This window comes from Marmota marmota, unplaced genomic scaffold (genome assembly GCF_001458135.2).
Source record: "Marmota marmota marmota unplaced genomic scaffold, marMar, whole genome shotgun sequence".
NCBI lineage: Eukaryota > Metazoa > Chordata > Mammalia > Rodentia > Sciuridae > Marmota > Marmota marmota.
This window is the reverse complement of record NW_026000005.1, coordinates 529945-546405: the sequence shown is the minus strand read 5'-3', so window position 1 is coordinate 546405 and position 16461 is coordinate 529945. Positions and strand designations below refer to the sequence as shown.

The 16461-nt window shown below is 33.3% G+C and overlaps 1 protein-coding gene across 1 annotated transcript; it reads left to right on the top strand.

Moving 5' to 3' along the window:
• Positions 1-6483: 6483 nt before the first annotated feature.
• On the top strand, positions 6484-15999 carry LOC125618140 (cytochrome c, testis-specific-like). The gene is given in 3 exon segments (XM_048808010.1): positions 6484-6538; positions 6541-6642; positions 15851-15999. Coding segments are annotated over 3 exon segments (306 nt in total).
• Positions 16000-16461: the final 462 nt, after the last annotated feature.

The window sequence follows — 16461 nt, the reverse complement described above, 5'->3', positions numbered from 1 at the left end:
ATAAAAGGGCATTTATAGCCAGAAGCAAGATTAGAATAGATAGAAAATTACTGAAGGTCAGGGATAAGAGGAATTCTAGCTTAACAGAATTTTTTGCTGAAGGCAGATCATAGTGATAAGATTTTATTAGGAGTTAGATACCAAAATTGGGGATTACCATTAAACTGCTTGTGAGGATGGCCTTAGCTTGAGTCTAAGCAACTTCATTTTAAAAACTCCAGTTTGAAACCTACAGTCTCACTAGGCACATCTAACAGAGCCCTCAGTATAGCCCTCAGACAAGTTACTTCCCTTCACCCTGATAAACAGCTTCTGGCAGGCTGTCCTTACTTGATAAGAGGGAAAAAAAGCTGGACGATCAGGGTGGAGACTACCAGACCAGATGTTTCTGACCCCAGGATAAATGATGTCATGGAGAAATCCTGTGGTAGTTGATAAGAATTGAAAGGGGGGGTCAAAAGCCCGCAAATTTAGTATAAATAATAGAGCTAATGAACAGGGATTCAGCCAGCCGAAACAAGGATGCACTCTCTCTGGAGAGCCTGAAGAGGTCCTGGACTGACATCCCCCCTCTTGCCATAGTTTTCCTGATCCTCTGTGTGATCCTTACCAAACAGAGTCAAATCCAGAACCAACTGTGTCTGTTGATTTACTCGACTCCCACAAGCATAGAAAAGGTGCAGAACAGAAAAGGTGACTGCTCAGCTGGGAACTAGGAAAAACTGTAGAGAGCAAAGAAAGTAGGAAATGCCTACTGACTTCTAAACCTTCTTGTTAGTGGGTCTTGGAAGAGAGGTCAGCAGAAATAAGGCCTGGATTTAGCAGTAGTATCAGAATGAAGTGAAAGGAATATACCTGAAAGTGGACTAGGGTACTAAGATCTGTGCTTCTATGAAGTCAAACAGATAAACATTTATTGTGCAACAATTATGTGCCAGGATCTGTGCTAGGAGCTATATATACAACCAGGAACAGAAATAGTTTTGCCACTAAATTGCATAAGCTTAGACAAGTTACTTAGTATTTCCAGCTAGATTACTTCAACTGTAAAGTAGAAATAATGTTTCTTACTAACTGGGATAGTTGTCAAATTCATTCCTTTAACTATGGTGCCCTCTCTCACCTCCTTGATAGTATGTAGTTGTTTGATGGTAACAAAGAGTCAGGAATTCTGAATTGTTATCCTGGATTATATACTAAAAAATTTTCTTTCTTTTCCTTGTTTTACATTTCATAACTATACAATGAACGCTCTGTTTACAGTAGAGCTTGACAAGTTTAGGCAATAGCTTAACTTTTCACTTTATCTTACCCAGATCAATCAAGGTGAATGAAAATAACATAATGTAATAATTTTATTGATGTGAAGTAGTGTAAAGATTCTGAGCAATACTAGTTGCACACAAGTGCCATCTAGTGGAAAATTTATAATTTTCTTAAGCTGCACTATCAGCAATCTCTGTCAGCATAAAATAATATCTTGTATAAATAAGACTTTGAGAATTTTAGCCCAATATTCAGAGCAACTAATTTTTTAAAGAAAAATACTGGAATGTCCTAGGAAAGAAAAATTTCTTTTCTACTCAATCTTATGAAATACCACATGTACAAGGGGGGGGGGAGAAAATTACTTATAAATTATAAAAATGTAATAAACATATTTTCTTTATATGACTTATTTATGTTAAACAGATTTATCCAGATATAATTCCCATTTCAAGTGCTCTATAGTATGTTCACAAAGTTGTGCAAGCATCAGGATCCATTTTAGAGTATTTCATCCCTCAATGACAGAAGTCATATTTTAAACCACATAACATCTTTGAACATGAATTACATGTAACTAAAACACTGATAGTGTCTGAGGTTCAAAAGAATAATTATTAGCCTTATTTTAGAGAAAAGACATGCTGGGCATTTGCAGATTAAATTTTTTCAAGGCTTTAACATATAGACTATAATGCACAATTATTAATATAATAAACACTTATATTGACTTCATATAAAATTAAGATGTCCTTTGACATTTTTCTCTCCCACATCTTATGAATCAATCCATTCCTCCTCCATCCCCTTTTTTTAAATGAGAGGTAAGGGGCTGAGGATGTTGTTCAGTGGTGGAGTGCTTGCCTAGCATTCATGAAGTCCTGGGTTCAATCTCTAGCATGGAAAAAAAGAATAGTGGGGGAGAGATGATATTGTGACCAATTTTTGAAACTCAAAGATAAAATAGTAGATTTTTGTTTTTGTTTCCCAAATCTCTCAAACTATGATGTAAATGCAATGAGGCTTACTTGGTTGGGATATGAATTTTCAGATATTATATTTAACCAAAAACGTTTTACTGTACCTACAAATTTTCTATAGACTTAACTACTGGTAATTATTCATATTAAATTCATAATTTTCAGATTGTTCTATGTGAAAATAGGTCTAAATGTCCATTTTTCCCATCTGTATACTATCTGCTAGTGATTAATGTATGCAAGCACTTAGCCTGGCTGTGATAGTTACTCAAGAAATGGTATAGTCTCCTTGGTTTTACATGCCTTTGAACTTGAGAATAATATTTAAACCCTGATTTTTCCCCACAAACCTGGTTCTTTTGGTTGATGACATAGCTTTTAAATGTGTTGATAACACGACAAAACTCATAGGTACCACATAGTTTCATTCAACCATCTGTAATTGTGGCTATTTAAATTAAAATTACTTGAACTTAATTATCAATTAAATCATTACAATTAAAATCATTCAGTTCCTCAGTCTAAAATATTAACCATATTAAAGTCCACACAGAATATCTCCATCACAGCAGAAAGGTCAATTGGACAGCTGTGCTCTAGAGAACAAGAATATTGAATAAAAATCCTATTTCCCTAATTCATAAAATATTCACTATCAATCACATTTCCAAATACCTTGATTGTTAAACAATCTTAGAAAATTATTTCAATATTTCTATTTCCTAGTTACAGTGTTCTACTCAAGTAGTAATATAAACTTAGTTTCCCTACTTATGTTTTTTAAACACAACTTTGTCTTTTTCACCTCTCTGCCTTTAATTGCCTTATCCTTTTGACTCTCTCAGTCCTTCCCTCTATATCTTCTTTCTTTACTTTTTCAGGACCTTTTTTTCTGTTTATATTCCTACTTGGTTCCCCATTTTTGGCAGTTACCACATTGCAAGCTTGCTGTCAATTGCTGTATTATTGTATTTTTGTATAGTCTGTTTGTAATGAGATGAATGTACTGTATTTTACATCTTGCTCCATCTAGATTGTAGCTCATGGAAAACTGGGGCTGAGGTGTTCAGTGTTTATATTTCCAAGTTGCCTGGCACTGTGACTTGCCTATAATAACACTCATTTTCTTTTGTTGACTTTGATTTGATTGCCGTCGCCAAATGCTCTCGGACCATTAATAAAGCACGAAGTTTCTATGTCAAGCAAGACCTTGTACACATTGTGCATATACAAAAAATAAACTCTTCGGTTGGGTAAAAGTTGAACAAACAAAAAAAGACAGGTTTGGGGTCCTTATGCTTGAAAGGCATTCACGTTGTCACAATAAGACTCAAGGGGGCTGCCGCGTGGCGGGTGCAAGGCTTTAAGCTCTGCGAGAGTTGAGATCCCGCGGGATCAGACGGGGGCCAATCAGCTGCGAGGATGGAGCTTGCCTTTAGTCCTTGAGTCCACGACCCTCTGAGCGCATGTCTGACAGGGGCTTCGGCGAAGGGACTCAAAGCACGCCTGCCCAGCCCCCAGTATCCCAAGTGGGGAGTGGGCCCCCGCAGGGCAGCGGCCCAAAGGAGGCGGAGAGCAAAGCCCCTGGCTCCGTGGTGGGTGCGGGCCGGCAGGGCAGACGTGTGGTTGGCAGAGGGCAGCCTGAGGTGGAAGTGGTGACATGGGGAGTTGAGGCTGGGAGTTTGGAAAGCCCGACTCGTGTTGCAGCCCAGGGGTTCATTCACAGCCACAGAGAAGGGGTAAAGGACAGCTTTGGAGGTTCATGGATGTGAGGTGATTTACTCAGGGTTCCATTGTTATTACTGCCTTCCACTACAGTCCACTACAACATGGATCCCACATCCTCCCAAAAATCTTCTAGTGAGCTTCCCCTCCTGCTTTCATCACTTCAACTAAGTGTGGGCTTTGTAAGTTTTAAAAGTTTTATTGGTACCTTGATGGTTCTGACCCCCGCTGCATTCCTCTTTTTACACAAAGTGAGACTTGACAATGGTTTGTACGCGTATTAAGAACGCCTTCACTTAGTTCTCTTACGTTTTCTCACTTGGGAAAAAATTTAAACATCTGCAATTGTATTCAAAGAAGGATCTCCTGATCACTTTAAAAACAGATTTTTAACTGCTTACAAATTTGTGACCCTAAATATGTCCCTTAATCTCTGTGTGCCTCATCTTCCTCACATGCGAAAGTAGAGATATGAATAGCAACTATCTCATAGGTCTTTTGTGAAGATTAAATGAGTTTAAAATATGTAAAAGGTTTAGAATATACCTGGCACATAGTAAGCACATACCATGTTTGCTACTTTTATCATCTAGTTAGTATTGGAATACTTTATTGTTGGATGAACGATCAGGCTCATATTAGAGGTCACATCTTTGCCTATTTTAGTGGGATATTTCTTCTTTAATGCTAAATACTGGTAGAGTGTCACACAACTATAGGACAAAATGGTTTCCTTTGATATTCTGACCCATCTTACTGTTGATGAATGTGTTGATTTTATTGCTTTTGGAAAGGGGTCATAGGCATTTGCACCAGCATTAATCTGTGATTAAAGGTGAGCCATAAAAATTTTAATTGTGACTCATACTGGTAGTTTGAATAGTGATAATAGAAGGCTTTTTATAAGTGACTTTCATGTGAAATTTATAGCTTATGAGTAAAGTTTTCAGAATTATTAGTAACATTTTAGTTGTTATAAACAATCAATCTGATCTTTCTACCTTTATAAAAGGTGATATCTAGGTAATATTTTATTTTATGTGATATAGATTTTATGGTTATAGTGAATGTATTTTACTAAAAGGTCATACATTTGCTTTTCTGGTTGAAAATTCCCTTTTATGGCTTCTGTTCAAAGGCTCACTGAATCCTGAAACTATTAAGATAATTAATAAAACTGTTACATGTAGGAATTGAATGCAATATACTGAGTGATGTTTGGAATCTTAAAGTTAGCTTCTTTCTTAGATAAAATAAGTTTTCTTACCCTGCTTTCTGTCAGACCTAAAACATTGATTTCTAGTTTTTGGATGCTGCCCCCCAAAATCAACTGTCTTTCCTTTAGGTGGATTATTGACACTTTTATCAGCTTGCACATAGATTGAAATAAATTAGATATTCATTTTGTAGTTTATTGTACACTAGCCTTTCTCTGAGTAATAGTTAGCTTTAAGCAGTACTGTATTCTTCAACATTGGCAGATTAATGCAAACATTATTTCTTAATAGGGAGGTATGGATAAATACATGCTTAGGATTGTACTCTCAAAGAATTAGGTACTTTCATGATTTTGATAATAGTAATTTGTTGTGTTCAAATCCATCCCAGTCCCTGCCTCTACTGTATTTATTCTTCACTGAGCATGAAAACAAAACCCATATAGAGCATTCACTACCATTTCAAAGTATAATTTTGATAGGTTGAAAATATTTTCTTTTTTATGTCATTTTAGATGGAGGAGACAGTTATCTAACAGAATTTTTGGTAGTCTTCATCAAAATGTCTTTGTACAAAATCTCTTGTATATATCTATTACTATACAAAGATTTTATCTACTTTAAAACCATTTATTTTCTACTACATTAATATTAAATTGTATTAGTGCTGACTGAAGTCAATAATGTTATTTCTGATTGCTTTCTAGTAGTGCTTGATCTAGTCTGATGGACTGATTTACAATTAAGAGTGTAAAGTAAATGGGAATCTATTTTACATATAGCTTTCTGTGGCCTCATTCTTTTCTGTATAATTTTTAATTTTATAGTTCTATTATTATAGACATATAGTTATGCATAATAAATTTCATACTTAAACACTTCTCCAATTTATTCTATCCTTATTTCTTAACTAAGGAAATGCAAAATTAGACCTATATGCTTCAAATAATTTTTCATGTTTTTAGAGGTGAAAAGGAAAGAAATACAGAGGACTTGTATAAACTGGTATAATTGTTTGAATACTGAAGTAAAGTTAGGTTTATTCTAATAGCAATTTGTGAAGTAGCTATGACTGGAAATTTAAAATAAATGAGATGATTAAGTTTTTATTAAATTATTTGCTATATCCTCTTTTGAGCACTCATACATTAAAACAAACATGCTATAAATAACATGTTATGTTTAATATCATTAGCATTCACTGCAGCCAAAGTGATGGAATAACTTTGGGTTTCCAGCTTCGCGAATTTGATATTTTCTTTGGTCTGTGGTTTAAGGTTTCCTTGCCAAACAAAATGGGAGATGCTGAAGCAGGCAAGAAGATCTTTACTCAGAAATGCGCTCAGTGCCACACGGTGGAAAACACAAGACAGGTCCAAATCTCTGGGGTCTCTTTGGCCGAAAAACAGGACAAGCACCAGGATTTTTGTATACTGATGCAAACAGAAACAAAGGTAACAATCATCAGTGGTGAGAGAACTGAGATATTTTGTCACAGAAAGAAAAGCAAATGATTTGGCCCATAATTAAGGGCCTTGTTTGCGTTATTGAAAATGGACCCTTGTGCTTATAATACTGATACATTGATTTATATCATAAGACTTGAATTTGGATAACTGATTATCTTTATGATAAGAAGAACTAGCAGTTTTGTATGGCATAGGTTTTTGCCTGTACAAAGTATTTTATTTTGTGCAATATGTTTATCTTGAAAAAAATCTGAGCTAGATTTAAAAGAACTCAAATCATATTTTAGTGGTAGAATGGTAGTAGTGATTCTATCTATAATAATGATTCTTAGCAAAGTGGGGGGGGAATATTATGCACTTGGAAAAGTATATTCAACAATTTCTTTGTTGGTAGAAAGAGGATAGAAAGTAAATGAGAAAGCATTTAAGAACTGAGATTAGAAATTGTTAGAAAGATTATAGTATCTTTTAAAAGCAATTTGTTACTCCTGGATATACATGTGAGACAGATCTATCTATCTCTATCTCTCTCTCTCTCTCATATATATATATATATATATATATATATATATATATATATATATATTTATTTATTTATTTTCTTTGGTCTGTGGTTTAAGGTTTCCTTGCCAAACAAAATGGGAGATGCTGAAGCAGGCAAGAAGATCTTTACTCAGAAATATATATATATCACACACACAGGCACTCATACATTAAAACAAACATGCTATATTATTTGTGCTAAAAGTAACATATAATCTTCGTTTATCCAAGAATATTTTAGTACTTTTAAAATATCAACATAGTTATTATTAACACAATATTATTATATTCAGATGTGCAAAAATTCTGGTTAACTAATATTGTATAATAAAGAATTTGGTTTTGGTCCTGAGTTCCTTTCCAAGAATATGTAAAACCTTGGAATTTCCTAAGTGTTAGGAATGTCTTTGTTATCATTGTTGGCACCTGAGACCAAGACCCAAGATATGCTGAGATAATATGATGAGTTCATAAATCATTTCAGAATGGAGGTGACTATGCTAGAAAGATCAACTATGTGATTGGAGAATTGGGGCATTGAGCTAGGTTATATTAGTCTAATCTCTGGGGAAAGACTGAGGATTGGAGATTGAGTTTAGTCATGTGGCTGATAAGTGATCAATCATGCCAATGTAATGAAATCTCATTAAAAACTTTGGGCACTTATAACTGGAAGCTCCCATTGAGTTTCCTAATTGGTGAACACATCTGGGAGGGTGATAAGTCCTGATTCCACAGGAATATGGCCCAGAAACTACATTTGGACCTTCCCAATCTTTGCCCTATGAGTTTTTTAATCTAGCTGGTCCTAATTTGTATCATTCATAATAAAACTATAAATGTAAGTAAAGTGCTTTCCTGAGTTCTGTGAGTTGGTCTAGAAAATTACTGAACTTTGGGAGGTGGTGGGAATTCCTGGATTGGTAGTCAATTGGTGAGAAGTGTGGGTGGCCCATTATTTACAACTAGTGTCTGTGGTGAGGGTATTCTTATTGGGTACTGTCGAGTCTATGCTGATTCTGAGCAATTAGCATCAGAATTGCATTGCAGTTATTGAAATAGGATTTTCAGCTGATAGATTACTGGATAAATCATTTTTAAATTTACATTTATTACTTGCCATTATAATGGCTCTTAAATATTTAAAGTAATATTTTGCTGTAGTATCATTTTAATATTATTATTCTGTTACAATAGCAAACTTTTGAATTCCTAATTTGTAAACTAGTTATAAACTAATATTTAAGCCTGTAGCTACCAAAATTTTAAGGCATTTATTACTTATTATCATTGATTTGAAATTATATCAAAATTTACTTCAAATGCATCTTTTATTATAGATTGTTGTCAAAGGTTGAAAGCTATATAAAAGGCTTGGTTTTAACATTATCTAAGAATTAGAAATAAAATATCTCTAAGATTATTCAAGTAATGATTTTTATTTTTACTTATTTAAGAATATATTATTATTTATTAGTTCCATTGATAAAATAAGGATAATATAAGCAGCTTGCTATGTTAATTGAACTAGGATTTTAAATTAGATTATTTAAAATAAAATGAGGACTAAGAAGAATCAGGAAGTCAATAGTCATGTTAATATAAATTATGGCTACTATCAACCATATTTTATTTTCTGTGTATAATCTTTTTAAAATTCTGTTCTAATTAGTTATACATGACAGCAGAATGTATTTTGATTCATTGTACACAGATGGAGCATAACTTTTTATTTCTCTTGTTTTATATGATGTAGAGTCACACCATTCATGAAATCATCTGTATATAATTTTTTTGTTGTAAATAATTTCACTTTTTTTTAGGAAGATGTAGAAATTATTATATTTTAAAGAAGACCCTTTGTCTCATGATTTGTGTGGAGTACAGTTTTACAAAATTCATGATAATAACAATAATCTTATATTGTGTGTTTTAAAGTTTTTGGTAAAATATGCATAATATAAAATTTATCATTTTAATCATCTTTAAGTGTATGACTTTATGTTTTAAGTATATTCATATTGTTTTGTTGTCATTACCACCATTTATCTCCAGAACTTTTTCATTTTCTCAAACTGAAATTCTTTTCCCATTAAGTAATCTCTGGCAATTACCAGTATACTTTCTGTCTTTGCCAATTTGACTATTTAATGAAATAATATCAGAAAAATTTCCAAACATGAATAATGAATTGGAAAATCAAATATAAGAGGCTATTAGGACACCAAATATATAAAATCTCAACAGATTCACACCAAGGCACATTTTTTTAAAATTATAATGAAAATGCCTAGCATACAGAATAAGGAGAAAATTTTAAAAGCCACAAGAGAAAAGAATCAGATTATATTTAGGGAGAAACCATTTAGGATATCTTCATATTTTTCAACCCAGACCCTGAAAGCTAGAAGATCCTGGAACAGCATGTACCAGCCTCTGAAAAAAAATAGATGCCAACCAAGAATCTTATATTCAGCAAAATTATGCTTTAGATTTGATGATGAAATAAAAACCTTCCATGATAAACAAAAGTTAAAAGAATTTACAACTAGAAAGCCTGCACTACAGAACATCCTCAGCAAAATATTCCATGAGGAGGAAACAAAAAACAACAAACAATGAAAATCAGCAAAAGGAGGTATTACACTAAAGGAAATACTACTAATCAAAGGAGAAACCAAGTCAAGTTAAATACCAAAAATAAACAAATATGACTGAGAATACAAATCATGTCTCAACAATAACCCTGAATGTCATTGGCCTAAACCCACCAATCAAAAGACATAGATTGGCAGATTGGATTTTAAAGAAGAAACAACAATATGCTGCCTTCAAGAGACTCATCTCATAGGAAAAGACATCCATAGACTGAAGGTGAAAGGTTGGGAAAAAATATACCTCTCATATGGACTGTGGAGACAAGCAGGGGTCTCCATCTTCATATCAAATAAAGTAGACCTCAAGCCAAAGTTAATCAAAAGGGATAAAGAAAGACAATTCATACTGCTTAAGGGAACCATAGATCAGTAAGACATAACAATTATAAATATAGATGCCCCAAACAATGGAGCATTTACGTTCATAAAACAAACTCTTATCAAGTTCAAAAGTCAAATAGACCACAACACAATAATTTTGTGTGACTTTTACACACCTCTTTCACCACTGGATAGATCTTCCAAACAAGCTAAACAAAGAAACTATAGAATTCAATAATCAGTAACTTAGACTTAACTGATATATATAGAATATTTCATCCATCAGTGAGTGAATACAGTTTCTTCTCAGCAACACATGGATCTTTTCCTAAAATAGACAATATATTATGCCACAAAGCAACTCTTAGCAAATAAAAGAAAATAGAGATATTACCCTGCATTCTATCAGATCATAATGGAACAAAACTGGAAATCAATGATAAAATAAAAAATAGAAGCTACTCCAACACCTGGAGACTAAATAATATGCTATTGGATGAACAATGGGTTGCAAAAGATATCCAAGAAGAGATTAAAAAATTCTTAGAGGTAAACGAGAACTCTGATACAACATATTGAAATCTCTGTGATACTACGAAGGCAGTACTAAGAGGAAAGTTCATTGCATGGAGTTCACTCCTTAAAAGAAGAAAAAGTCAACAAATAAATGACCTAATACTATATCTCAAAGCCCTAGAAAAATAAGAACAAATCAACACCAAAAGCAGTAGAAGACAGGAAATAATTAAAATCAGAGCTGAAATCAATGAAATTGAAACAAAACCAATTGAAAAAATTGACAAAACAAAAAGTTGGTCCTTTGAAAAAATTAATAAAATTGATAACCCTTAGCCATGCTAATGAAGAGGAGAGAGACAACTCAAATTACTAATGTCTGTGATGAAAAAGGAAATATTATGATACAGAAGATAATTAGAAATTATTTTGAAAATTTGTACTCCAATAAAATAGAATATATTGAAAGAATAGGCAAATTTCTAGAGTCATATGATTTGCCCAAACGAAATCAGGAATACACAAGTTAAACAGATCAATTTCAAGCAATGAAATAGAAGATGACATTAGAAGCTTAGCAACCAAGAAAAAGCCCAGGACCAGATGGATACATAGCTGAGTTCTACAAGACCTTCAAACAAGAACTAATACCAATACTCCTCAAATTATTTCATGAAATAGAAAAAGTAGGAACACTTTCAAATTCATTCTATGAGCCAATATCACCCTGATTTCAAAACCAGACAAAGACACATCATAGAAAGAAAACTTAAGACCTATATCTCTAATGAACATAGATGCAAAAATTCTCAATAAAATCTGGCAAATTGAATACAAAAACATATCAAAAAGATAGTGTACCATGATCAAGTGGGGTTCATCCTAGGGATGCAAGGTTGTTTCAACATATGGAAATCAATAAATGTAATTCATCACATCAATAGACTTAAAGATAAGAATCATATGATTATCTCAATAGATGCAGAAAAAGCATTCTACAAAATACAGCAACTTTTCATATTCAAAACACTAGAAAAACTAAGGATAATAGGAACATATCTCAACATGGTAAAAGCTATCTATGCTAAGCCCCAGGCCAACATCATTCTAAATGGAGAAAAATTGAAAGCATTCCCTCTAAAAACTGGAACAAGACAGGGTTCCCTCTTTCACCACTACTATTTGACATAGTTCTTGAAACTCTAGCCAGAGCAATCAGATGAAAGAAATGAAAGGGACATGGATAGAAAAAGGACTCAAATTATTATTTGCTAATGATATGATTCTATACCTAGAAGACCCAAAAAATTCCACAAGAAAACTTCTAGAACTATAAAATGAATTTGGCAAAGTAGCAGGATATAAAATCAGCATCCATAAATCAAAGGCATTTTTGTACATCAGTGACAAATCCTCTGAAAGAGAAACTAGGAAAACTTCCCCATTTTCAATAGCCTCAAAAAATATATAAATAAAACAAAAAACCTTGGGAATCAATTTTAAAAAGAGGTTAAAGACCTCTGCAATGAAAATTACAGAATGCTAGAACACTAAAGAAAGAAATTAAAGAAGACCTTAGAAGATGGAAAGATTATCTTGTTCTTGGTAGGCAGAATTAATATTGTTAAAATGACCATACTACCAAAAGCAGATTTAATGCAATTCCAATCAAAGTCTCAATGACATTCCTCATAGAAATAGAAAAAGCAGTCATGAAATTTATCCAGAAAAATAAGAGACCCAGAATAGCTAAAGAAATTCTTAGCAAGAAGAGTAAAGCAGGTGGTATCACTATACCAGAACTTAAACTATAATAGAGAACAATAGTAACAAAAACAGCATGGTATTGGCACTAAAATAGACTTGTAGACCAATGGTACAGAATAGAGGACACAGAAACAAACCCACATAAATTCAGTTACCTCATATTAGCCAAAGGCACCCAAAACATATTGGAGAAACATATATATAGCCTCTTCAACAAATGATGCTAAGAAAACTGGAAATCTATATGCGAAAAAAATGGAATTAAGCACCTATTTTTAACCATGCACAAAACTCAACTCAAAGTGGATCAAGGACCTAGGAATTAAACCAGAGACCCTACACCTAACAGAAGAAAAAGTAGGCCCAAATCTTCATCATGTCGGATTAGGCCCCAACTTCCTTAATAAGATTCCTGTAGCGCAAGAAATAAAATCAAGAATCAATAAGTGGGGTGGATCCAAACTAAAAAGCTAAAGAAACAATTAGTGAGGTGAATAGAGAGCCTACATTTTGGGACCAAATTTTTACCACAAGCACATCAGATAGAACACTCATCTCTAGGATATATAAAGAACTCAAAAATCTTAACACAAAAAAAAATAAATAAATAAAAATAACCCAATCAATAAATGGACCAAGGACCTGAACAAACACTTCTCAGAAGATGATATACACTGAATGAAAATATATGAAAAAATGTTCAACATCTCTAGCAATTAGAGAAATGTAAATCAAAACTACTCTAAGATTTTATTCCACTCCAGTCAGAATGGCAGCTATTAAGAATACAAACAACAGTAAGTGTTGGCGAGGATGTGGGGAAAAAGCACACTCATACATTGCTGGTGGGAGTACAAATTGGTGCAACTAATATGGAAAGCATTATGGAGAATCCTTGGAAAACTTGGAATGGAATCACCATTTGACCCAGCTATCCCACTCCTTGGTTTATACCCAAAGGACTTAAAAACAGCATACTATAGTAACACAGCTACATCAGTGTTTATAGCAGCACAATTCACAATAGCTAAATTGTGGAACCAACCTAGATGCCCTTCAGTAAATGAATGGATAAAGAAACTGTGGTATATATACACAATGGAATATTACTCAGCATTAAAAGAGAATAAAATCATGGCATTTGCAGGTAAATGGATGGAGTTGGAGAATATGATGCTAAGTGAAGTAAGGCAATCTCCCCCCCAAAAAATGCCAAATGTTTTCTCAGATATGAGGATGCTGATACATAATGGGGATGGGTGGGGGAGCATGGGAGGAATGGAGGAACTTTAGGTAGGAGGGAGGATATGGGAGGGGACAGAGGGGTAGGAAAGATGGTGAAATGAGATGGACATCATTACCCCAAGTACATGTATGAAGACACGAGTGAGGTGACTCTACTTTGTGTACAATCAGAGACATTAAAATCTGTGTTCTATATGTGTACTATGAATTGAAATGCATTCTGCTGTCATATATAATGGATTAGAATAAATAAATTTTAAAAATAAATAAAATATGTAAAATTTAAACTATATGTTTTAATAATTTTATTTTATCCATTTTTTTAAAAAAAAATCATACTTGGGCTATCCATTGTGTGAATCTTGGATCTTCTTTGTCTAAATGTCTTCTATATGTATCATTTTTCCTTTGATTTGAAAGCTAAGTGATCATTTTAAATGCTTAATTATTTCCATTTTCTTTTTGTCAATATTTTCTTTTTTTATTGAGATTTTTTTTAATATTTATTTTTTTTTAGTTATCGGCGGACACAACATCTTTGTATGTGGTGCTGAGGATCGAACCCGGGCCGCACGCATGCCAGGCGAGTGCGCTACTGCTTGAGCCACATCCCCAGCCCAATATTTTCAAGCCCATTTGTGCCATCAGCAGCACCTGTTCAGTTAACTGTCACTTTTATATCTTTCTATTTTATCATTTTTTGCTTGAGCATTTTGTAGTTCTGCATTGAGCCTTTAATTTATAAATTAAATTAAATTAGTAAATAGTACACATTAAATTAAAATGGTTTCTTTGAAACTGTGGGAATGTAGTTATGGTTTTCATCTGCTTAATGTCTATAATTTCTGATGTGTATTTTTCTTTTAACTTTTTAAATATTCATATCTGCTTTGTATTTATATGTGGTATGTGTTTGTGCATACATGTTATGTATATGTACTTTCAACATTCTTATGCTGTTTCTTTTTTGATTATTATTCACCTTTTGATTAGAACAGATCTTCTTGGACTAATTGTCTGCAGAAGTATAGTATGGGTGAAGGTCTGAGTGTACCAGTTAGTTCTTCTTTCCCCACAGTTATATGTTATAGATGTGTATATATATTTGAGTATTTGTAGGTATATTTTGGTGATGGTGTTATTTGGTCCTTTTTTTCACCTGACAGAGGGCTATGCAACTCCTGTAGTTTCTCTTTTATCCTATAAAATTGAAAACCTATCCTATAACATGTTGGGATCCTTCTTTCAAAGATGACATGTCTCTGTTTTCTTCTTTAATTCTGGCTCCCCTGACCTCCATGATGTCAAACTGAATTTAAGGAAACTTTTATGTCCAACTGATACACCCTATTCTTTCTGAAGCAAAATGGGGTTATAACTTTGCCCTTTAGGATGTATCACCTACTTTGAAGAACTCTTCTCTTGTTCACCCTAGCCATTAGTGACATTGTCTTCTTTCTTTGGTCCATGTTTCATATCCTTGGTGGTCTTCTAATTATATCAAGTTTGGGGTTATAGATGCTTCCTGAAAAGTTTTATCAAAAATAGAGTTAGCATTAGTGTTTCTCTTTATCTATGTTTTGACTGGTTTTAGAAGGGAAAAAGGCAACCTTCCTTGTCATCTTGATTCTGGATTTCTGAGTCAGATTTTGATGGGAATGTGGACAAAAGGAACTTGGTTTGATTGACTGATGAAAGAACATGAAAATATAAGTTAATAGTTATAAATTCTTGACTCCAAGCAGGCTTGTCATTTTAAGGGAAAATACTTTCTTCTCTTTGGATCATCATTTACTCATCTGCATAATAAAAGACTAGATTAAATGATCTTTAAGTTCTTCTCTAAAAGGACGTGGGATTATAGGAGGATGAGTTACTACTTAGGCACAATGTGTGGGGGGTGATAGCGCATTGATTTATTTTGGATAATCCTAAATAACTTGTGACTATGGATTTCTATAGAGAAGGCAAAGAGTGGAGTCTAATTTTGTAATGTTTTTATAAGTCAGAATCTATACATATTCTTAGTTAAAAGTCTTCTGTCCGGTCAGAATATAAACTTTTATTCACATGTGTATCACATTAGAAAACAAGCCCTACAAATGTAACTATACAAACTTAAAAACTTACTTTCAATTTTATAGGTGTTGTCTGGGGAGAAGACACTTTGATGGAATATTTGGAGAACCCAAAGAAATATATCCCTGGAACTAAAATGGTCTTTGCTGGTCTTAAAAAGAAGAGTGAGAGAGAAGATCTTATTCAATATTTGAAACAGGCAACATCTTCCTGAAATACTATTGCAACTTAAAAAGTATCAATTTAAATATTGTACATTTAAAGAAGTCATATTTGATCATTCTTGATCAGCCTGTAATAAGTTTAATGTTTAAAAATAAAGGTTGTTGTTTTTGATTATGTGTAATTTGATCAGATGCCCTTATAAACCGAAACTTACTTTTGTCTGCTCAGTGATAGTCAGGAAGGAGGAGGAGAGGGAAGGAAACTGAAATCTACTGGGCTTCCGTAGTACCTGCATGTACAACATATTTTATAAGCCTAGCAACTGCTGCAGGTGATGGAGATAGCTTCCACATACTTATTTCTCTGTAATTTGAATGTAGATATAACTGTCATTAGCTTTAATTTTCATTAAGCTGAGTTTGGTTATGTGTTTACCTTTTATTATAAACAATACTCAAAGTAACTTAAGGAAAAAAGTAGGGAAAAGAAAGTCAAATAGTTGATCTTACTT